Genomic DNA, 25,674 nt, shown 5'->3' on the forward strand with positions numbered 1-25,674 from the left:
CTAAGTTGTGTCCGACTTTTGCAACCATGGACTAGCACACTAGGCTTCTCTCTCCTCCACTATCTCTTGGAGTTTGCTCAAAGTCACGTCCATTGAGCTGGTGTTGCTATCTAGCCATCTCATTCTCTTTTACCCACTTCTCCTTTGCCTTCAGTCTTTCCTAGCATCAGAGTCTTTTTCAGTGAGTCGGCTCTTCTGTTTAGTGCTGAAGGTTCCAAAAAGCAGTTATAATCCTTTATCCCTTTGTAGAGCTCCCCAAATCTTCATTTGGTGGCATTGTGTTCAGATAACCTTATTATATATATTTTAGTTAAAGACTATATAAAATTAATATATTTTATTTTGGGGGTAGATAATGTAGTCACATGATTTAAACTTAAAAAGGTACAGAGGAGAATTTGGTAAATATCCTCCCTCTTGCCATATCCCTCAGCCACCTAGTTCTCCTCTGAGACAACCAGTGTTACCAGTTTATTATATATCCTTTCAGAGTAATTTTGTGCATAGACAAACACACGACATACTATATATGTCATAATATATATTTCAGGTAATGTCCCAACCAGTACTGGTCTGTGGCCTGTTAGGAACCAGGCCATATAGCAGGAGGTGAACACTTCCACAAAACTGATCCCTGGTGCCAAAAAGGTTGGGAACTGCTGATACAATATATATGCTGATGAGATGAATGATGTGTATCCAGTATTTCTCAAGGCCACTTAGTGGGTAGAGAGACTGTAGGATTTGAAAAGTTTTGAATTCAAGCCTCAAAACCTCAGCTATGCCATTTATTAGTTGAGTGACCTTGAACAGCTTGCTTAGGCTCTGTGTGCTTTGATTTCTTTATGTGGTTGAATATGATGTATTCCAGGCTTCCTGGGTGGTGCTACTGGTAAAGAACCTGCCTGCCAATGCAGGAGATGTAGGAGTTCAATCCCTGGGTCAGGAAGATCCCCTGGAGGAGGGCATGGCAACCTACTCCAATATTCTTGCCGGGAAAATCCCATGGGTGGAGGATCCTGGCAGGCTACCATCCATAGGGTCATAAAGAGTCAGACACAGCTGAAGCAGCTGAGCACACGCACATGACGTATGAACAGTTCCTTCTTTGCTGCATGTTAAATGCTTCTCAAGTGGTTGCTTCTTGCTGGACCACACTCTGGCCCATGTGAACAGGGAGGGGCAGTCTTGCTGTAAAAAATGAATGGATTGAATTGCCTTCTTTACTGTAATATGTGACCAATGCTGCTCTACTTATGAAGGGAACCATGAGCCAGGGGAGACAGAAAGAGCACTTTGAAAAGAATAGAACATTTTTAGTTCGTCGGGAATTGGTGAACAGCTATTCCTGGTCTAAGGCCTTCATGCTTGACTGTTGGAGTGCTGATAAGCCCTAGGACTTCACTTCTGCTGGTAGGAAGTTACTAATGTTGAGGAGCTTTTCATGTTTAATAACTCAATTAGCTCTGGTTCTTCAGTATTGCTTGAGCTTTGGACTCTTATGGGAAGCTTCGCTTGGTCAGCCCTACTTCAGGTTTCTTGCTATTCAGTTCCCATTGTGATGTTAATCCTTTAATAGCAATTAGTTATTATTCTTTTTGGTTCTTGCACAGTGCTTGATTAATAGATGGAAGAGTCTGAATTTCAGAACCAGCCCCATGTGGTTTTATCAGGAGGATGGTGTTAGGCCTTCTTTCATGGTTATCTGGACTCAGCATTTTTGATGAGATTTGTAGTCCTTTGAATTTGAGATTTCCTTGGTCTCTTAATGGGTGAAAGAAAGAGATTTTAAAATAATTAATTATTTTGGCCACCCCATGCAGCATATAGGATCTTAGTTTCCCAGCCAGGGATCGAACCCACATCCCCTGCATTACAAAGAGGATTCTTAACCGCTGAACCACCAGGGGAGTCCCAAGAAAGAGATTTTATATAGTTTATCCATGGATTCCAGAATAGAGACAACTGCTGATGTGGGGATATCGCTTTTTTTGGGGGGGGGATATCTTTAAAGTAAGAAAAGTTTCAGGACTTCCTGGTGGTCCATCAGTTAAGACTCTGTGCTTCCTGCAGGGGGCACGGGTTCAATCCCTGGTGGGAGAACTAAGATCCCGCATGCCATGGCCAAGAAAAAAAGTAAGAAAAAATTTGAATATCCACTGTGCAAGATTCTAAGTGGTTTTAAGTCACTGGTTGTGAGTTCCCAAATTACTGTTCTCCAGATTGCTATTAGTGATTTGTCTTTTATAACAAATTACATTTACTGTCTGTTCTCTGAAGGAGCTTTGTATTTAGTATATTGCTAGAGAAAACTGGGGAACCACTGAAAGGTATTTAAATATATGGACTTAAGAATTGCATGTCATGTTTTATAGGAAGTGTGAAATACAGAATTTCTTATAGCTAAGGCCCAAGGAATCAAAATTTAGAGACATTAAAATATCCCATAGTTTCTCTGACTTTTTGAAAGAAAACATTAAAAAATGAATGAAAGTGAAACTAATTTTTTAAAAAGTTTGATCCATTGAAATAGAGAAAATAAATAAGAACAATGAAGGAAAAGTGAGTAGAAATCAGACTTGAGTGTACTGTAAGTACTTAAAAAAGAAAGTGAAGCAGGTCTGATTGCAGGCACCACCGCTGTTGCCTTCTTGTATTTTTCAACTGCTGTAAGAATGATCCTAGAACTGACCCCAGTGGGAGGTAGACTAGGACTTGTTGTTCAGTCACTAAGTTGTGTCCGACTCTTTGTGACCCCATGGATTGTAGCACGCCAGGCTTCTCTGTCCTTTGCTATCTGCTTGAGTTTGCTCAAACTCATGTCCGTTGAGTCTATGATGCCATCCAAACATCTCGTCCTCTGTTGCTGTCTTTTCCTCCTGCCCTCAGTCTTTCGCAGCATCAGGGTCTTTTTCAGTGCGTCTGCACTTTGCATCATGTGGCCAAAGGATTAGAGCTTCAGCATCAGTTCTTCCAGTGAATAGTCAGGGTTGATTTCCTTTAGGACTGACTGATTTGATCTCCTTGCTGTCCCAGGGACTCTCAAGAGTCTTCTCCAGCACCACAGTTCAGAAGCGTCAACTCTTTGGCACTCAGTCTTCTTTATGGTCTAACTCCCACATCTGTACATACTGGAAAAATCATGGCTTTGGCTGTACGGACCTTTGTGAGCAAAGGGATATCTCTGCTTTTTAATACACTGTCTAGGTTTGTCATAGCTTTTCTTCCAAGGAGCAAGTGTCTTAATTTTGTGGCTGCAGTCACTGTCCAAAGTGAATTTGGAGCCCAATAAAATAAAATCTGTCACTGTTTCCACTTTTTGATAAATCACTGAGATGTTAACAGATTTTTACTTGGTTAATTGATCTGTGGTAAGTTCACTTTTTTATGGGAAAAAGTTATGTGTTTTTCTTTTTAAAAAATAAATGAAAAGGTCAGTTATTGCATTTACAATGAGGACCACTTATAGTTCAGAATGGCTGCACAGATTTGGTTTTCATTTCTAGCCATGGTTTTTTTTTTTTTTTTGGTTAGGAATTTTGGCAGGCTACCTGTTGGAGTATCTTTTTTTCATTTTAAGAAAGTTTTTGGTGGCAGTAATTATAGTATAATTTAAGTAACATTGGTAGTAATTTAAGTAAGCAAATAAAACTATTTTGGATTGATTTGAAATTCATATATATTTTTCTTTTTTTTTTTTTCTGAAAGAAAAGTATTAGCATGGAACAAAAGGATAAAAGGTGTTTGGTTCTGTGTTTTACAGATTGATGCCATGTTTGTGGTGTCTTAGTGTTTTCAACAGAAAACTGATGTACTTTGGGTATGTGGTGGTCCTTTGTGTGAACATTCCATAATTTATTCATTTCCTTATTTGTTATTGGTCCTTTAGGTTATTTCTAACATTTTGTCATTAGAAACAGTGCTGCAGTAAATAACCGTTTATCTAGTATTCATTGAAGCATTATTTCTAATGGCAAAATATTAGAAATAACTGTATGTATCTGTCTTTTACAATCATGTTTATATTTCTGTACAGTGGATTCCTGGAAGTGGTTATGTGGGTCATAAGGTTTACACATTTAAAACTATGCTAGATAAGTGCCAAATCGATTTTTTAAAAAGTGTTATAAATTATATAGTTGCCACATTGTGTGAAAGCATTCATTTCTTACATTCTCTCTCTTTTTCTTTTTTTGGCTGCCCTGTGTCACTTGCTGGGTCTTAGTTCCCTGACCAGGAATTGAACCCAGGTCCCCACAGTGAAAGCACCAAGTTCTAATCACTGGCCCACCAAGGAATTAAGGAATTCCCCTATATTCTTGTCAATACTATGTATGTCAGTTTTGTAAACTATCATCAGTTGATAGGAGATAATGGTATCCCTTTTTATTTATCTTTTAATATCTATAAATTTTATTTACTTTTTGACTAGGTTGGACTTCCCTGGTGGCTAGATGGTAAAGAATCTGCCTTCAACACAGGAGACCTGGGTTCAATCCAGATGTAGTTTAAAAGATGTGAAAGTTTATAGTTTACCCTATTTCCTAGTCTCAGTTCATTTCCTCTCCTCAGAGATGATCAATATTACCAGTTTTGTTTTTTTTTTCTGGTGTACTCTTCTACAAAACTTTATGCATGTGTGAACAAATTTGTATAATACACTTTTTCTATTAATTGACATATCACTTGTATCATATATACACAAGGATTATGTATACAAATTCTACATATACTTAAGATTATTTTTGGATTTTATTCTCTTCTTTAAAGTCCTGTCTTTATGAGTCAGGTTTCTCTCTTTTTTTTTTTTCCTAAGTATTATTTTAAAACTTTATTTATTTATTTATGATTGCGCTGGGTCTTTGTTGCCCTTGGGCTTTCTCTAGTTGAGGTGTGCTGGCTTCTCATTGTGGTGGTTTTCCTTGTTGTGGAGCACGAGTTCTAGGCTGTGAGCTTCAGTAGTTGCAGCACATGAGCTCAGCAATTGATCCCTCTATTCCTAGAGGGAATTTTGCTCAGTAAAAAAAAAATATATATAATGGGTGTTGAATTTTATACAGTGCATTTTCAGCATCTCTTGAGAAGGTTATATACTTTTTCTCCATTAGTATCTGTTTATATAGAAAATTGCTTTGGTAGATGTCCTTATGTTAAACTGTCTTTTCATTCCCGGGAAGAGTCTTCTTTGGTTATGATGTATTTGTTCTCTATTATATTGGTGTTTCTACAACAAGAGCGTTATCTGTACCATGAAGCTTTAATAGAATATGGCATAAAGACCATCTGAGTCTGTAGGTAATTGTGTATGTTTGTGTGTAGGGGATATTTGACAACTCTTGTTTTTTCATTCATATTTCTTTGATACTCAGTGGTCATTTTACTTCTAAAAGTGAATCTTAAAAGTTCCTTGGTTCTTCCTCCTCTGCCCTCTAAATGTTAATGTTGTTCAGAGTTCTGTTGTTCATTATTCTTTCATACATATTTATTAGATATTATTAGAGGTATTTATTTATGCCAGACACAGTGCTAGGAGCTAAGTGAATAAAAATAAATATGATCCTTGACTTCGGCTTCCCAGGTGGCTCAGTGGTAAAGAATCCACCTGCCAGTGCGGGAGCCACAGATGTGGGTTCCTTTCCTGGGTTGGGAAGATACCCTCAAGGGGAAATGGCAACCCACTGCAGTCTTCTTGCCTGGGAAATCTCATGGAAGAGGAGCCTGGTGGGCTACAGTCCATGGGATCCAAAGAGTTGGACACAACTGAGTGAGCACGAGCCTTGACTTAACAGAACTTCCCTCCCTACCGCGATTTCCCCTTCTATCTGGCTTCCCTGCTGCTGGCAGAGTCATTTTTAGCTGGGAGAGGAGAACTAAACTTATTTTATTCCTTCTCTTAAGGATCTCTGTTGAATCCTTCATGGGTATAGAATTATGGACCTTTCCTGTGTGGCTCAGCCTCCGTGTCAGCTCATCTTCTGCCAATCTCTGTCATATACACTCGGCATATGGCTACACTGTATCCCCCAGTAACCCCCATTCGTTCATGACTCAGCCTTTACACATTAAAAAAAAAATACTTGCTTTTCTTTTTTAAAAAATACTGTATTTTAAAAAAATATTTATTTTTATTTATCTGGCTGCACCAGGTGTTAGTTGCAACACATGGGATCTTTGATTTTTGTTGCAGCATTTGGGGTTTTTAGTCGCAGCATGCATATTCTTAGTTGTGGCATGTGGACTCTAGTTCCCTGACCAGGGATTGAACCTGGGCCCCCTGCATTGGGAGTGCAGTCTTAGCCTCTGAACCACCAGGGAAGTCCACTTTTACACATATTTTGTTTCCTCTAATGAGAATTCTTATCTCTTCCTGGCAAATTATTATTCATCCTACAAGGCATTCTTTTAAAAAGATTTATTTTTAATTTTCCTGAGAGTTCGAATCTTACAGTACTCTGTTCATAGATCTTGGAACTTAAACTGTATGATGCTGGCCTATTTATAGGTCTCCATGTTTAAATGATTGTAACCTGCTCAGAATGGTTCTTTTTCTCTCTGAGTTATGTCTGAACAGCTACTGTACTGCTTAGCACAAAGTGTGTGTGTGTGTGTGTGTGTGCACGCGCTTAGTCGCTCAATCATGTCCAACTATTGCGACTCATAGACTGTAGCCTGCCAGGCTCCACTGTCCATGGGATTCTCTAGGCAAGAATACTGGAGTGGGTTGCCATTTCCTTCTCCAGGGGTCTTCCCAACCCAGGAATCGAACCCAGGTCTCCTGCATTGCAGTCAGACTCTTCACTGACTGAGCTACGAGGGAAGCCCCTAGCACAAAGTAGTTCCTCAGCAAATACTTGTAAATGCTTGACTGACCACATGAGTGGATGCCTGAAAGCTCTGCTGTGCTGTTGCCTTGAAGGGAGATGCTGCTGCTACTAGTCATGGAGGGTTGCCAGGGAGGAAACAAGTCTCTGAACTAACACAGTGTATTCTTTCTTCTTCCCTCTCTCCAAGATGTGTGTGTGTTGGGGGGTGGGGGTGGAGTGAGGTGGTTGTAGGGACATAAACTTTAAAAAGTATATAATTATTAGAATTTTTCTGTTGATTTTAACTTTTAAATTATTAAATACATGAGAACAGCTGTGGAATCATGGGATTTTGATTGACCTTTTCCCTTTTTTTGCAGATTTTCTTTATTACATTATTTCATAACATGATAAAATCAGAAGTTGTTCTTAGAATTTTTTCCTTTCAAGATGCAGTAAAACCCTGTTTAAGGAAACACTGGCTCTTTTAAAATCACATTTTAAGAAAAGGCAAAATTTTCCTGATAAAATGAAAGTATTTGAGAGTAACCAGTAAATACTAATTCAAAGAGACTAGGTTTATTTCCATGTTTGACACAATAACAGAGGGCTAAAGGGAAGATAGTAGTTTTTAGTTTGAAAATTCAACAGACTTTACCTTGTTACATTAAAGCAAGCTAGTGTATTTTAGTTCAGATTCTGTTTCCTGGCAAATTTATATGGACTAAAGAGATTAACAGACATAACAAGATAATTCACAACGAAGGAAAGGTGGGAAGACAGGCAAAAGAAGGTAATTTACTAGTGCATCTGTCACTGAAATTAATGGGGAAATGGCATATTTGCCAAAATACAGAGGTAACCTCATATTTAGTGAAAGGCAGACACTGAGTCTTATATTGAATCACTTTTCTTATTTAGGTATTCAGTGCCTTTTCTTTTCTTTTTGGCTTCAGTGCATGTGTTTGCCCTGCACAAAGTTGTTCCTGTATTATGATGAGAAATACTCTCAAGTCAGTTTGATGCCGTTGAAAAGGATTTGTGCTCAGGATGGCAGTGTTAATCTCCAGAGCTGCCAGTGTAGGGACAAAAGCATTTAGAGTTGGGAGCAAGGGTATAAATACCTCTGGATCTGGCTTTTTCTATGTTGTCAGAGAGCCCTGAATGAGGATAAGTTGCTCCTTTCAAGACTTTTGTCTTGCAGTTGAACACGTATTGGAAATTTCCAATTTAAATTTATGCTTTTGGATAAAAAGGATTAGAAGGATTGAATTGCTGCAGGCTAAAGAGAGGCAACAGCGGTCACTTGATTTTGAGGAGTTCTATCTCTGTCGAAAGAAGTTTTAGTGTGAAAAGACTGGAGTAAGGAAAAAAAGGAGAATGAACATTCATTCAGAGACTACCTACCAAGTACCAGATACTGTGGTGAATGCTTCCTATCCATTGTCTTATTCAAGCCTTATCCTTTCATGAGGAAATAGAGACTCAGAGAGAAGTATATAGTTAAAGTAAGCTTTTTTTTTTTTTTTTTGGCTACACCAGGTCTTAATTGCAGTATGTGGGATCTAGCTCCCCAACCAAAGATTGAACCTAAGGCCCCTTGCACTGGGAACACGAAAGCCCAGTCACTGGACCACCAGGGAATTCCCCTACAATAAGCTTTGACTATGCTGAAACAAATCTTATATATATACTAAACAAGTTGATTGAGGAAGGTTATAAGTGGCAAGGTTAGTTTTTCTGCACATCAGTTCAGACTTTTTCCCAGAGGAAGACCAAGGCTGTTTGAACTGTGACCACTCCTTAGCCTCCAGATGTTAACAACTTGTGGTTACTCATAAGCCTAGATAGATTCAAACCATTGACCTTGAGCTGAAGTATTTTGTAAGCTGTGACTCACCTTTTACTTAGTTCATTCTTTCACCAGGAAATATACTGAGTATTAATTTCTGGAATTTCACTGATCCCTTCTGAAGAGTGTACTGCTCGTTAAAATATCTGCGTCTTGTTTTTCTGGTAACAAACAGAACCACAAATTGGTCTATCCTTAGTGGTTGTGCCAAATCCTTATTTAAACAGAGGGAGAGATCTGATTAACTATTTGGAGAGAAGCTGTTAAAGATCTGATTAACTGGAGAGAGGCTGTTGTTGAAAGGTCATCCTTTCTAGCTTCTATAAGACGTTCATCTCTTCCACCAGAGGAATAGGGATACCGGAGAGTGAATCCGAAGCTGAACATAACGGGTGGTGTATGTGTGTATTTGTATCTGTGAATACCACATCTCTGTTTATCGGACACTGGACTCTCTTCATGCAAGGCCTAGTCGGGCCAAATCTGGAGGAATTGTTCCCGTGCTTAAAGCCAAGAATAACATCCTGACCAGCAGGGAACAGAGGTCAGTTCAAGGCAGCAGCTCTTGGGAGCTACACGACATCAAGAACCTTGAAGGAACTTAGTTTAATAAGAAGGAAGCCAATATGTACCTTGAAGGAAGTGTGTGAAACCTGTATGTCTCTTGTTGTTGTTCAGTTAGTAAGTCATGTCTGACTCTTTGCGACTCTTCGAGTGAACTCCAGCATGCCAGGCCTCTCTGTCCATCACTATCTCCCGGAGTTTGCTCAAACCCATGTCCGTTGAGTTGGTGATGCCATCCAACAGTCTCATCCTCTGCCGTCCCCTTCTCCTCCTGCGCTTAGTCTTTCTCACCATCAGGGTCTTTTCCAATGAGTCAGCTCATTGGGATATGAGAAATAAAAAACAATCATCCTAACAGGTGGCGTTCATATCACCTCCTGGTCATCTAACTATATTTTCCCCTCCTACCTGGATATTGATTTGTCTGTTTATTGTTTTTATTAGAAAAGGAGGAAAAATATATTCTGTTTTTCTGGTGTTTTATTCTATAGGCAGCTTCAGAGATGCCCAGAAGTGCTGGCTTTAAAAGATGATACGTTAAACAAATAGCCTTTACAAAATCTCCTGGGACCTTCCGGTTTTCCCGAAGTTTTGTCTCTGGGATCTTTATGCTCCAGTTTCTCTTCCATCTTTCCTCATTCTGATGCTAACCACTCATCCCACAGAGGCAACTCCAACTGTTTTCTGGTGGAGCATTCTAAGTTTGTCCTGTTGTCTTCTCTGGGACTCATTTCTCTGGTCTGACTTCAAGTGGTTCTGGGCCAAAGTGACTGTAAAAGCTTTTCTTCATAGCCTTTATTTCTTGGCTCTTTCTATTTATGCACTTTGTCTGATTAGTTTTGCTGGTTTCCTCCTTTTCCAGCTGATGTGAGGTATATTGCCTCAGCTGCAGGGTTCTAAAGCTCGGATGCAGCCCCAGTCCTCTTAGATTTTGCTCCACTTTGTAAAGTGCCTTTTTCCTTTCCTAGAAATTGGGGCTGTGGTATGAGGTATTGCTGACTCTTCCGGGACTCTAGTTTGCTATTTGTTTAAACACATATGTAGCAATTTGGATTGTATTTGCAAGGTAGGACTTGTTGCCAAGACTCTGAATAGGTCATTGCTATTACCCTTTCTCCCCTGTTTTTGAACCGAAAAATTAGAGACCATGGTCACATAGTAGGTTAATCTTATGCCTCTTGAAGCAAACCTCATTTTTTAAATTTTTTTTATTTTTTCAGTGGGTTTTGTCATACATTGACATGAATCAGCAATAGATTTATACGTATGCCCCATCCCGATCCCCCCTCCCACCTCCCTCTCCACCCGATTCCTCTGGGTCTTCCCAGTGCACCAGGCTCGAGCACTTGTCTCATGCATCCCACCTGGGCTGGTGATCTGTTTCACTATGGATAATATACATGCTGCAAACCTCATTTTTGTATTCCTTATATGTAGCATAGCAGTTGGCATTTAGATATTAACAAATAGTTAAATACATAATAGTTTAATTAACACATCTTAACTGTGGGGTTGATTGATCAATTAAATTTCAGAATTCTCATCAAGTTGATCACATTTTGGAATCCATATGTGAGAGAAGTTTCTGGTTAGAAGGGACCAAGTAGCATTATAGAAAATGTTTAGCAATTTAGAATATGCATGCCAAAAAATCCTGATGTAAATCCTATTCTAAAATGAAGAAACAGAAGGGTGGTTTGGCTAGAGCAGAGACTGGTTAAAACATAAGGAGAAGTAGGGTGAGGGAGGATAAAAGGACATGGATTAAAAGACAGCAACAATTATGGAAGTAGGCATCTTGTCAGTTTGGGATTAAACCATGTAAATGAAAATTTCCCACCCTCCCCCCAGTAGCAGGTTCTCCACGTTCACACCCCTCCCTCAGAGCACTATCCAGAGGAGCTGTTAATGAGCCTCTGGCCACTAGTGTCCAGTTTTGAGGGCTGCTTTATGAAGCGCAGAGAGGTCCTGTGAGGTCAGTCAGTGCAAAGAGCAGTTGGCCTTTAGATTCGTTAAATTCGTCGTAATCGTTTTGCTGCCCTCAACAGTATTGCTAATTCCAAAGCCAAAACCATTTTCTAATTGTTTTACTGTGTGTGACCGGCTTACGGGACCAAAACAGCAGCTGAGAACTGCTTTACTGCCCTGTGCATTATGCAATAATCCTTCAGAGGGGCCCTTTACTTCTTTTTTAGCCTTTAAAAAAAGAAAACAAAACCAACAAAAAACAAACTCTGTTGTTTTTTTGCTTTGGGGCCAGTAATTTGCATCTTATTTGGGAACCTTCATTATTATTTCTTCATATATCCTTGCGCTAAGTAAGCCCTGCTCTGTGAACCTGGCTCTGACTTCTGGCCTCATTGAGTTGTATGAATTGTAATAATTTCTGATTTCAGATCGGTTTCCAACTTTTATTTTTTCTTGCTGTCTTGGGGTTCAAACTTGCTTGGGCTTGGAGAAAGTGTTTTTTTTTTTTTCTTGTTTATTTTTTTGTTTCTGTAAATATATTCTCTAATAATTATTCTTTATTTTCTTTGTCAAACAGGCCACCAAGCAGTTTCTTGAAGAGATTAACAAGTGGACAGTTCAGTACAACGTTTCCCCCCTCTCTTGGAATGTGGCCGTCAAATTCCTCATGGCCCGGAAGTTTGATGTGCTCCGCGCCATTGAGTTGTTTCACTCCTACAGAGTACGTAGCTCAGAGCTGGACCTGCTGTGTGGCACCTGGGCTCTCTATGTTGCTGGTGTCTCTGCCAGTCTGTACACATGGTGTTTCTCCCCACTCCCATAAAAAGAAAAAAGTGGAGCAGTATCCACGAGCCCTACCTTGAAGTCAGAAAATCCTTCTGAAGATATTCAGACTCTCCCTAAATAAATTTTTAAAAAAAGGAGAGGGGGATAAGAGGCACTGGGATTAGCTTATGAGTTTAAAACTAAAGCTCACTTACACCCATTTTATGGATCATCTTGTTCAATACTCATTTATTCAACAGGTATTTATTATATACCTACTATGTTCTAGGCGCAGAGATTACTGTTTAGAAAGAGAGAGTAAACAAATAATTACAGAAAAGCTATGATAGGGCAAAACTGTGTTCTGTGAAAAGCACAGTAAGGAGACTCGAGGAAGCTTTCCCAAAGGAAATGACTTCTAAAGTAAGAAGAGTGAGTAGGAATCGGACAGTGGGGGAGCATGGCAGAGAGAACAGCAAGTTCAGATGCCTGATGGCAAGAGGGAAATTGAGCTGAGCGGAAATGCTCAGTAGGGGTGGGGGTATGGCAGGAGATTGAGCAACAGAGGTAAACAAGGCCAGATCAGAGAGTATCTGCTTTTTTTTAAGGGCAGAGAAATTCATTGGCAGTATGAACAGCAAAATGTGTTGATCAAATATGCTTTCTGGAAAGATTTTTTCACTGTGCTTTAGAGGATGGATCAGAAGGGCTATAGCGGAGACAGATCCATTAGAAGGCTGCTGTACTTACTAGGAGAGAGATGATTGTCATGTCATTAAGCATAGTGTTAGCGGGAATAGAGAAAAAGTAGGTAGATTCCAGAAGTGAAATTGATAGAACAGAGTTACTTAAATTGGTGTGTGAGGAAAGGGGAGTAGTGGATTCCAGGTCTCTGACTTGGGCAACAGGGTGGTAAATGGTGGTGGGATTTACTAATTAAGAGACACTGAAGGGATTTTGGTATGTGGACAGAGTAGGCCATGAGTTCAATTTGGCCATGTTAAGGTTGAAGTGCCAGTGGGATAGCCAAATAGACATGTCCTTTAAGCAGTTGAGATATGAGTCTAGGGTTTGGGAAAGAAGGCTGGACTGGAAGTAGAGACTTCAGAGTGCCCAGAGTAGAATACTGCAGCTAAATATTGGAGCCATGAGAATGGGGGTGGGCATCTGGGGAGAGAGTGAGGAGTAGGGATGTGTGTAGAGCAGAACATCATTTCATACTTTTTGCTTTTTTCTCAGTATTGTATGTTAAAGTTAAATTTTCATGGTTTAAACAATGAGGTACCATTACACGCCAGTCAGGATGGCTGCTATCCAAAAGTCTACAAGCAATAAATGCTGGAGAGGGTGTGGAGAAAAGGGAACCCTCTTACACTGTTGGTGGGAATGCAAACTAGTACAGCCGCTATGGAAAACAGTGTGAAGATTTCTTAAAAAACTGGAAATAGAACTGCCATATGACCCAGCAATCCCACTTCTGGGCATACACACTGAGGAAACCAGATCCGAAAGAGACACGTGCACCCCAATGTTCATCGCAGCACTGTTTATAATAGCCAGGACATGGAAGCAACCTAGATGCCCATCAGCAGATGAATGGATAAGGAAGCTGTGGTACATATACACCATGGAATATTACTCAGCCGTTAAAAAGAATTCATTTGAATCAGTCCTAATGAGATGGATGAAACTGGAGCCCCTTATACAGAGTGAAGTAAGCCAGAAAGATAAAGAACATTACAGCATACTAACACGTATATATGGAATTTAGAAAGATGGTAATGATAACCCTATATGCAAAACAGAAAAAGAGACACAGAAATACAGAACAGACTTTTGAACTCTGTGGGAGAAGGTGAGGGTGGGATGTTTTGAAAGAACAGCATGTATATTATCAAGGGTGAAACAGATCACCAGCCCAGGTGGGATGCATGAGACAAGTGCTCCGGCCTGGTGCACTGGGAAGACCCGGAGGAATCGGGTGGAGAGGGAGGTGGGAGGGGGGATCGGGATGGGGAATACGTGTAAATCCATGGCTGATTCATATCAATGTATGACAAAACCCACTGAAATGTTGTGAAGTAATTAGCCTCCAACTAATAAAAAAAAAATAATAAAATAAAATGCCTTAAAAAAAAAAATTTTTTTTCATGGTTTAAGTAAGACATGCACTCTCCTGTGATTCCAGCATACATACTGTCTTCACCTGCTGCCTTGTCTCTGCAGGCATTTGAATTTGATTTTGGGATAAATTGGGGAAGAATGTGAACAGAGACCTAGTTTTGTATTCACCACAGTGTTCTTAACACTTAGCTCAGTGCCTGGCACATAATACTTGCTCTACAAATATTGACAGAGTGAATGCATGAGTCAGTGAGTGAAATGAGTGAATACATGAGTGATAGCCCACAAAAGAGTCTTAGGAGGAGTAGCTGAAGAAATAGAAGAACCAAGAGAGTATTTTTTTAAAAAATAAAAAACAGAGAATCTCTTAGGAAAAAGAGAATGTGAGTGGTCAACCTTATTAAAGGAGGACTGAAGATGCGCACTGGTCCTAGTCACTGGAGCAGGAGCTCTGGGTGGTATGGTTAGACTGGGAGGAAATGAGAATGTGATTGAATGAGTGTTGAGGGAGCTGAGGGTGAGCTTGAAGAATCTGACTGTGAAGATGAATTAAAATGAGGTCATGGCAATGGCACCCCACTCCAGTCCTCTTGCCTGGAAAATCCCATGGATGGAGGAGCCAGGTAGGCTGCAGTCCATGGGGTCGCTAAGAGTCGGACTCGACTGAGTGACTTCACTTTCACTTTTCACTTTCATGCATTGGAGAAGGAAATGGCAACCCACTCCAGTGTTCTTGCCTGGAGAATCCCATGGACGGGGGAGCCTGGTGGGCTGCCATTCTATGGGGGGTCAAACAGAGTCGGACACGGCTGGAGCGACTTAGCCGCAGCAGCAGCATGGTAGCTATTGTTGCAGAGGATACTAAGGGGGCGGGGGATGGCTCCTGTTTAAGACAGGAGAGGCCTAAGCCTGGATGAGGTGTTAAGATATGTGCTTCCAGACAGTTTAGGTGCATATTTTAGTATCAGTGCTGCTGCATGTTTAAGAAGTTTAGCTTTGCACTCTAATGATTGATATATATTGGTTGGTCTTCAGGGTTAGGCTTCTCACTGATTCAAAGGAGAGATCCTAAGCTCTGATGGGCTAGTAAGATAGCACTGGACAAGAATTCTGCTAACAGTTGGCCTAGAGGAAGGTTACTAAAGGAATTCCTGATTCAGTAAGCTGATTTCTAAAATCCCTTATCTCTGAGATTTGGTGGTTACATAAAGCTGTCATGAATATACAGTATTTTTATATTAATTTATCTTGTTTTATTTTTAGGAAACACGAAGGAAGGAGGGCATTGTGAAGCTGAAACCTCATGAGGAACCTCTCCGTTCTGAGATCCTTAGTGGAAAATTCACCATCTTAGTGAGTATTTATGAAACCCTCTTGTAACATTTCTTTATTTCCTTTTATAGCTATTACTCTCTTTGGACTTTGTTCCTAGATATCTTTTCCTGAATCTAGAGAGTCTTAATAGTGGGGAATAGATGCAAAACAGCTGTGAAGTTTGGCATAAAGTTAGTCTAGTAATAATTGAAATAATTGAAACTCAGTTGTATAGTAGTTTTAGAAAAGTTTCTTCATTGGTCCATTGAGGTCAGTCAAGACCTTTGGGAGGTGTATATGGTGTGTCAGAGCCCTGTCCTTCTTTATTTAACGTAAGTTCTCTCCACTTAGAGACCACAACCTTTCAGGTAAGTATCCAATGTACTTTTAAGGCAGAGCATGGAAACCATGGTTGTATTCTGTGGTTTTCTCCTGTTGCTTTTTCTTCGCTATCCTGCCTGGGAAATTAGCTAGGCAGCCAATATAGGCCATTATTTAATTTAATTTCTCTGTACTTAAAGAGTTAAGAGAATGTGGTTTTTTCCTACCATAGGAATATGATCCTGGGAGTGCTGAGAGTCAGACATGGGATGATTAAAAAGCTTTTTTCCTTTTCTGGAGCAATTGATGCAAGTCAGAGTAGTATTATTATCTGTGCTCTTTATGGTAAACCTTTGTCCAGGCTATAAGAAGCCTCAGTGATTTCTGTGATTTTTCTATTTGGTATCTAAATATTTCTTGTTTTGTTTGCTTTAGAATGTTCGGGACCCAACAGGAGCCTCTATCGCCCTCTTCACTGCCAGATTACATCATCCCCACAAGTCAGTCCAACATGTGGTACTTCAGGCACTGTTTTACTTGCTGGACAGAGCTGTGGATAGGTGAGCTTGAACATTATCTTTTGGGTGTTCTACATCCAGATGGGAAAGTGACAGTATTTGATTTGATTAAACTCAGCAGTGCATTCACCATGCTCCTAGGATGTGCCTTAGGCAGTGCTATGAATAGAAAACACTCCATGTCCTTAAGGGCCTGGCCTGTTTCCAGGTACTATCAAGATGATGGGTATTTTGCATCCTTACCTGCTTGGCTCTATTTCAGGGTAACAGAAGCTAAGAAAGCTAATTAACTAGCCATTCTTAGTGTACTGAGAATTACTTATTGAAAGAGTGTGAAGGTAAGATGACCTGTGCTGGTTCTTTATGACCATTTTCCCCTGGTTTTCAAAACCCTCTGGAGCCTCAGTTTCTTTATCTGTAAAAGTAGAATAATGCCAAGGATTTTGAGAATCAGCATTCAGGAGAGAGGAGTCCAAGAGCATAAGTTAAGCAGAATCATCTTTATAAATAAGTGTGCTGTGTGTTCAGTCGCTCAGTCGTATCTGATTCTTTGCAATCCCATGGACTGTAGTCCACCAGGCTCCTCTATAAGCCAAAAGAACCAGCTTGGGTCATGTCTCCATTCCTGCCCTTAGGTAAATAGTATTATTACTGTTCTATAGACAAAGAAACTTAGGCCCCAGGAAGTTTTGTGGCTTTTTTGCAGTCATCACATATTGATTGAACTAAGTCTAAGATCCTGGTTTCTTCCCTCTTAGTCAGAACTATCTGTACTCCTACTATGCTATTTTTCTCTTTTACATCCTTTTTTCCCTGGTGCTCACCATTTACAGTGTGTTATTGCTCCCAGTGTCGTTGACTGGTCCTCTGGGTTAGAAGTGATAAATCGAGGGCTGAACCTGGAGATCGTGAGAGGCAGCTATGCACTTCAGTCATACTTCTGTTCTTAGAGGATGGGGACAGCTGAAGGATTTTCTGAGGTGGGGCTCTGTGTCTCGTTCACTTGGCTGCTGCCTTGTTAATGTTACTTTCATTTACTTAGCTTCTGCTGGTGGTGTTCAGGGGGAGACACATCCAAACCTCACCCACAGCATTATTCTAAAAAAGAGAAGTTACTAAGGAGAAAGGATTTCTCAGTTCTTCTTTCTTATGATTGTTCTTCAGACATAATTTCTGGAATAGAATTCCCTTTGAAATGTTTCTTTACCTCAGGGGGTTGAGTGGAAGGCTCTTTTACCAGGAAATTTAGCATTGGCTTCCTCTTTGAGCAGCTTAGAGTCAGAGCTTTCATACAGGCATGACAGTGACCAAAGCTTGCTTTTTCCAGTGAGAGTATTGAATCCCATAGGAATACCACACAGGTAAACGCAATTAAAACTTTGTTCTCATGATCTCCATCACTTTCTTAAAAATCCTAGGTGACTCCTCATTTTTCAGAGGGTGCATGTAAGCTAAATAAATGTGAGCCCTTTTTTTCCCCTAAATGAAATATTCTACCAGTGAGTAGAAATTTTTGTTTTCCTTTGTTACCTTGAACCAGAATGGAAGAGGAGGAAACCCTTTCTCTTCACTAAATCTTGCCCTTCCATGAAGGCCCAATTTCTGTGCCTGGCTCCCTCACCCTTCCAACCAATCATAAAATTCTTTCTACTCTGACTTTAATAGCAGTTATTACTAATACCAATCATTTTGTATTTAATCATACATCCAGTCCAACTCTCACATCCATACATGACCACTGGAAAAACCATAGCCTTGACTAGACGGACCTTTGTTGGCAAAGTAATGTCTCTGCTTTTTAATATGCTATCTAGGTTGGTCATAACTTTCCTTCCAAGGAGTAAGCATCTTTTAATTTCATGGCTGCAATCACCATGTGCAGTGATTTTGGAGCCCAAGAAAATTAAGTCTGACACTGTTTCCACTGTTTCCCCATCTATTTGCCATGAAGTGATGGGACCAGATGCCATGATCTTAGTTTTCTGAATGTTGAGCTTTAAGCCAACTTTTTCACTCTCCTCTTTCACTTTCATCAAGAGGCTTTTTAGTTCCTCTTCAGTTTTTGAAGAAAGCTGAACACGAAGAATTGATGCTTTTGAACTGTGGTGTTGGAGAAGACGCTTGAGAGTCCCTTGGACTGCAAGGAGATCAACCAGTCCATCCTAAAGGAGATCAGTCCTGAGTGTTCATTGGAAGGACTGATGCTGAAGCTGAAACTCCAATACTTTGGCCACCTCATGTGAAAAGTTGACTCATTAGAAAAGACACTGATGCTGGGAGGGATTGGGGGCAGGAGGAGAAGGGGACGACAGAGGTTGAGATGGCCGGATGGCATCACCGACTCGATGGACGTGAGTTTGAGTAAACTCCAGGAGTTGGTGATGGACAGGGAGGCCTGGCATGCTGCGGTTCATGGGGTCACAAAGAATCGGATAAGACTGAGCGACTGAACTGAACCTTATGATATCATTTATCTCATGCTTTTCTTTTTTTTTTTTTTTTTTTTAACCTACCACTGGATGGTAAGCTCTAGGAGGACAGGAAACCTTCTTTTCAACATTATATGATGGAAAATTCCCAAATCCCTATGGTGGAGAGGAAATCGTATCATCAACTTTCACATGCCTGTCATTCATCTTCTTTCACAATGATCTGAAGCCAGTCTTGTTTTGTTGATAGTCCCTCACCCACCCTTTTACCTCTGATTATTTTGAAGCAAATGCCAGAGGTAGCGGTAGTCTTGTTGGTGTTGCCAGTTATATCCTAGTCCAGGAATCAATCTCAGTAGGGTAGGGAAGCAGTTGTCCTTAGGGAATTATTGTTGTTATTGAATGATAAACCTTATATTCTGTACCCAGGGAAGTAAAAATGCTACTGCATTTGTATTTCATATGCCTTCAAAGGATGAGCAGTTTTAGGTCTAGGAATATAGAATCTGCATCATTATGCACTATAACTTCTTTTATTAAATTCTGTTTCCTCTGGTGCTGATTTCTCCTTGTTTCAATCCCCCGCCACAGGCTGGAGCTGTGAGGGGGAAAACCTGTAATTCTTCTAGTTTGGTGTGGAGAGAAGGGAAATCTGTAGATGTGGGCAGTCTACTCAGTGCTGGGCCACTCATTTAACAGCATCTTTGATCTTGGTAAATTAGTCTCTCTAGGGTTGTGAAAGAATGAGACAAGATATAGCTCTCACTTTAACATGTGAGGGGCCATTTGAAATTAAGTCTGCGGTAGAAGCTTGGTTCTACTTCAGAGATTTTTGAAGTGCTACTTCATGGATAGGTGCTTCTGACTTGGATTCTGTTGAAAGGATGAAGTTATGGAGGTTTCCAGGAGGTAATGCCAGAAACAAAAAATAAGGATACAAAGTAACACTGAGATTCCTGATTTCAGGAATTTGTTTTGTGTCAAAAAGTTTTCTTGAATATAAATACATGTGAAAACTATTGCTATCATCTGTGAATAGTCCAATCAGATAATTTATTTCTAACAGTCATTTAGGTGTACAGATCAGAAGCAGGTAAAGATCGGGCTTGGTGGAAGAGTACAACTTTAGGAATTAAGGAGATTGGACCAAGTGATATTTTTTGTTCCTAACTTCCATCTGGGAATAGGCCCACCAGCTCTTTATCTACTTTTTAAGATGCCTCCCAAAGACCATTAGTAGGTTTTTCTCTTACTTCATTAAAGTCATAAGAGAAAAATATATCATCATTGAGTTTAGAATTTTGTTTACAGTTTTTCATAGGCCCACAGTGTTTTCTTAGTGATGGGCTTCGAGGCCACTGAATTACAATTCTGTGACCATTCATTATATTTGCAAGAACTGTGCTGTGGACTGTGGAGGGTAATGAGGGGAACAAAACATGTTTTTGCCCTCTAGGAGAGAATGAGATCGCTACACAAAATAGGAGTACATTAAGAGACGCTAGAAAAATCCACAGAAAGGTTTGTGGGGCTTCAAGGGGTGTGAACGACGGTAGTACATTTGGTGACAATTATCAGGGAGACCTTCATGGAAGAGGAAACTTTTTGAGTTAAACATAGTATGGTACAGAATTTGGATAGTCAGATTCAGAGATAAAGGAGAAAACAGTTCAAATTTTGATAACCTAGTTGCTCTGAAACATTCTCAGACTATGAGTTTAGTACTTCATGAATCTGGATAAATATGCCTCAATAAGTATAATTCCATTTCCAACATGTGGGTTTTTTCCTCCATATTGTCAAGGAGTTTTCCCCCAAGAACTGGGCATTTGGCAGTTCAACTCAACTCTGACACTATATACCTGGAGATAGCCTCAGATTAGACAAGTTAAGGGTTCAGTCCTAAAAGACTGTCCCTTCAGACATCAGTGGCAAGTCCAGGTTGTCATCTCTGCTTCTGATCATAGGTCAAAGGTTCCAGTGCCCCCTCCTTGGGTTTGATTAATTTGCTGGAGCAGTTTATAGAACTCAAACATTGTACTTAGTATGTTACCAGTTTATTATAAGAGGGTATAATTTAGGAACAGCCAAATGGAAGAGATGCATAGAGGGAAAGGTTTGGGGAAAGGGGCATGGAGCTTCCATGCCCTCTCTGAGAGGAAGTCGCTGAACCATGTCTGACTCTTTGTGACCCCATGGACTGTAGCCTACCAGGCTCCTCCGTCCATGGAATTCTCCAGGCAATAGTACTGGAGTGGGTTGCCATTTCCTTCTCCAGGGGATCTTCCCTACCCAGGGATCGAACCCAGGTCTCCTGCATTGCAGGCAGATGCTTTACTATCTGAGCCACCAGGGAAGCCCCTAGATGGAAGAGATGCATAGAGGTAAAGGTATAGGGAAAGGGGCATGGGGCTTCCATGCCCTCCCTGAGAGGGCTACATGTGTTCATCTGCGTGTGTTCATGTGTTCATCAACCTGGAAATTCTCCAAATCGTATCCTTTTGGCGTTTTATGAAGGCTTCATTCATTGCAAGGCATGATTGATTAAATCATTGGCCATTGGTGACTGAGTTCAGTCTCCAGCGCCAGTCCTCTTCCTGGGTGTGGGAGGGTGGGACTAGAAGTTCCAACCCTTTCTAATCACGTGGTTGGTTCCTCTGGCAAACAGCCTCCATCCTTAGATGTCCTAAGAGCATTCCAAGGGTCACCTCATTAATATAGCAATGGATACCTTCCTTGCTTTCCTAGGAAATTCTAAGTTATAGGAACTCTGCCAGGAAATAGGGTCAAAGTCCAAATATGTATATCTTATTATAAATTCTTTGTAAGGCTGGTGTTTAGGGAAGACAGTTATTTCGGTCCCATATGTGTCCCACACTCTCTGTGTTCTTTGTTTTTGACCCAGGTTTTCAATCTGCCTCATCCATCTTATTACTTATAAATATTTTTGTTCAATGATTGGTTTACAGCTTTGAAACTCAGAGGAATGGACTGGTGTTTATCTATGACATGTGCGGTTCTAATTATACCAACTTTGAGCTGGATCTTGGCAAGAAAGTCCTAAACTTGCTAAAGGTAAGGAAGGGCTGTGAGAGGACCCTTTCAACCCTCCTTCAATGGTTCCTTTTTTCTATTCTTTGTGAGATTTAGGAATGATGTAAACTTCAGAATTATGTTCAATGTAAAGGTCACCTATAAGTGATGACCAATATCTGCTTCCTCAGAATAAGAAACAGTCTTAAAAGTAAAGTGGGAAGAATTAAAATGCACAGGAACAATGAGTTGTAAAGGTGGGATGTCTCTTTTTCAGAGTTTTGTAGAATAAAAATTAATGAAGGCTAGGGATGGTCATTGTCTTGAGAAATGTAACCTAGCCAGTGATTTTCAGACTTTCTGTCTTAGTCTAATCAGAACCATGTTTTCCATTGTAATTTAGTTCACAAAAGTATATGTACACTAACTCTACACATACATATAAAGTTATATACAGAGATAGTTTCTTATTCTCTTATCTCAAACTCTTAGGTCCAGAGGTGTTATTTAATATTTTGAACTTTAAAAGATAATATGGTATGTATGTCACTCTAGTATCAAATATTTCTGCAATGAAATGTATTATTCATAATGAGTGGAGAAGAGCAAAGGTTATAAACAGCCTATGAAATTTCAGGTCAGAGTTTGCTGTCGCATGGATTTTTGCACCAGACTAACAATAGAAACCAGTGGTTTCAGAGATGTTTAGATTTCAGAATCCAAGAATATAGGTGTAAAGATCTTTGTGTGCAATTTATAAAACAAAATTAAAAATGTTTCATAAGACAGACTTTACCTTTACTTTACTCTGTATAGTCATTTTGATTATTCTGTTCTATATCATATTTTTAAAGTGTGAGTCATGACTTACTGAACTGATTTCAGGACCTGCTGCATGACAACCTGCAGTGGGAAAAACATTCACCCAGGAGTCTGTGTGGTCTTTGTTCTAGTACCTCACTTGGGAGTACTGTGGAACTGGATGTTTACAAGTGTTTGTTTACTACTACAGCTTTCTTTACAGCAGAAATTATATAAAAAGAATATTATACTGCATGTTGTTCACTGGGACTTGCATCTTTACACTCACACTGTGTTGCTAAAATTGCTAGTGTGGTTTGTAGCTGATATTCATTCCTTTTTAATTGATGGTTGAAGGATTCATGCCTTTTAATTCCTCATCCATTGGTGAATATACCATTTTGTTTATCCACTTCTATTGATGGCTCCTTGGGTGGTTTTCTGATTTTTGCTATTAATATTATGGACAGTGCTGCTGTGAACATTCTTATACATGTCTTCTGGTGCATGTGTGAAAGAATATCTCTAAGGCAGAATGTACATCTGTGCTTTATGTGCAAAGAGAGCATGTATGTTTGGACCGTTTTTCCCATTCCCGGTCTTCTCAGAACTAATTTCACCCTTTGGGGTTGATACCACCCCCACTGAAAATGCTCTAGAGTATACCTCTAGGAGTAGAGTTACTGGGTCATAAGGCCTGGGAAGATGCAGTTTTATAAGGTAGTGTTTAATTGTTTTTCAGAATGGTTGTGCCTACCTGCCATGTGTAAATTTTCCACATCCTCTCCAATACATGATAATGTCATACTTCTTATTTTCCCAATCAACAGGTATAAAATGGTATCTTGTGATATAACTCAAAATCTCTCTTATTAGTGAGATTAAGTATCTCTTCATGTATTTATTGGCCATTTATGTTTTCTTCTGCACAGTGCCTATTTATGACTTTTACCCATTTTCCTATCATCCATTTATGTAGTTGTTTATATATTAGTACTAATCTCTTTGTGTATATGTCAGGCTTCCCTGGTAGCTCAGAGGGTAAAGAATCTGCCTGCAATGCAGGATACCCAGGTTTAATCCCTGGGTCGGAAACATCCCCTGGACAAGGGCGTGACAACCCACTCCAGTATACTTGCCTGGAGAATCTCATGGATAGAGGAGCCTGGTGGACTACAGTCCATAGGGTCACAAAGAGTCAGACACAAGTGAGCAACTAACACACACACACACACTTGTATGTACGTACATACATACACATCTGTATACATACATACACATCTGTATACATATATATACTCAGTTTATAGCTTGCTTTTTCACTTTTTGTAGAGTCCTTTTGACTAACAAAAGTTCTTCATTTTAATATGGTTAAATGTGTCTGTGTTTAATTTCTGCTTAATACATTTTGCATCATAAGTCCTTCCCTATTCCAAAGTCAGAAAAATAATATTAAATATTTCTTTTTTACTGCTCTACCACTGGTTCCACCATGTGTATTAATTTTTTAATTAATTTTTTATTGTGATAAAATATACACTTATACACAATCTTGTGGTTACTGTTGTAACGATTTTGAGTGTACAGTTCAGTAGCATTAAGTAAATTCGCAATGCAACCCATTACCACTATCCATTTTCAAAACTGTTCATCATCCCACACAGAAACTCAGTGCTCACTAAACAGTATATCCCCACTCCACCCCACAGTCCCCGGTAACCTCTCTTCTACTTTCTGTCTCTATGAATTTGCCTATTTTAGGTCCTCATGTAAATGGAATCTTGCAATATTTGTCCTTTGTGTCTATTTTATTTCACTTAGCCTAATATTTTTAAGGTTCGTCTGTATTGTAGCATGTATCAGAATTTCATTCCTTCTGAAGGCTGAAATATTCTGTCATATGTATATACCGTGTGTTGTTAATCCATTCATCTGTCGAAGGACAGTTGGGTTGTTTCCATGTTTGGGCTATTGTGAATGCTGCTGCTGTGGACGTTGGTGTTACAGCATCTGTTTGAGTCCTTGCTTTCAATTCTTTGGTGTGTATGCCTACATGTGGAATTGTTAGATCATATGGTGATTCTACATTTAATTTTTTGAGGAGCTATTTTCTTTTAAAAGTTTAAAATTTTGTTTTTGTCATTTAAGACCTTAATCCATCTGGAGTTGATTTTAGAGTATGGTATGAGATGTAGGAATCTGACTTTTTTCCCATATGGATAGCTATTTTTTTTTTTTCCAGTTTTGCATACTAAATAGCCTCTCCACAACATAGGCCTTTTACTTGTCAGTTTTAACAGAGTCACAATAACTTGGTAAGTTAATATATCATAGACAATTTTAACTATCTAACCATCTTTCTGTATTATTCAGATTGTTTTCAGGTTTAAATAATGCTATTATGATTATTTTCGCTCTTTCTCTTAAATTATTTTAAGAAAATATTTCTTAGAGTTGGATTATTTGGCTAAAGATTATGAATATTCTTGTGTCTCTCTTTATACATCACTAGGTTACCCTCAATAAAAGTGGAAAAGAAATTTACATTGTCACCAACAAATAAGAGTATCTGTTTCCTTTAACTATCCCAGTAATGCATTCTATAATTTTTCTTCTTTTTTAAGTATAGAATTTTAAAATAATAGTATCCTTTTTTTGTTGTTTGAATTCCTTAAAAACATTATATCTTTTTCTTCAAATGTTCTTTTGCTGTTTGTATGTCCTCCTTTATTTGCTGCAAAATAATGAAAATACTGTAGATGTTTTGTTATATAAATTCAAACAGAATGAAATAAGTTTGGTTGCCTTAAAATCCATATATCTATATGTTCTCTTTAGTGACTTGTTGCTCATCATGAGGAATAGATAAAATTTTAAATGCAGTCCCCTACCATCCTCATTCTTATGAAAGTTATAAATAGAAGTTTATCTTTAATGCACAGTCTCACACTTTAGATTTCTATTCAGTGTGAATTAATTTCCAGTAGTTACTGTGGTGAGGATTTGGATGAAAATACGACACTATAATAAAAGTATAAATAATCTTTGACTTCCTAAGTTGCTCTGAATAGATTCTCCCCATCTTGGTAACTTTCTTAGGAGTAATCCTTGTTTTAAATTTTAAAATGTCATAACCTATTTTAGTTGCCATCATATGGATTCTTAACTATTGTTTTAGATGA

At 39.3% G+C, this 25,674-nt stretch overlaps 1 protein-coding gene across 1 annotated transcript in view; it reads left to right on the plus strand.

The window, feature by feature from the left end:
* PTPN9 (protein tyrosine phosphatase non-receptor type 9) overlaps positions 1-25,674 on the plus strand; it is a 72,480-nt gene that overhangs the window by 21,819 nt on the left and 24,987 nt on the right. Inside the window, exons 2-5 of the mRNA XM_061158955.1 lie at positions 11,765-11,908; positions 15,340-15,429; positions 16,147-16,271; positions 21,628-21,733. Of these exons, the coding sequence (XP_061014938.1) occupies positions 11,765-11,908; positions 15,340-15,429; positions 16,147-16,271; positions 21,628-21,733 (465 nt within the window). The remainder of the gene's footprint in view (positions 1-11,764; positions 11,909-15,339; positions 15,430-16,146; positions 16,272-21,627; positions 21,734-25,674) is intronic.

Source organism: Dama dama, chromosome 13 (genome assembly GCF_033118175.1).
Source record: "Dama dama isolate Ldn47 chromosome 13, ASM3311817v1, whole genome shotgun sequence".
NCBI lineage: Eukaryota > Metazoa > Chordata > Mammalia > Artiodactyla > Cervidae > Dama > Dama dama.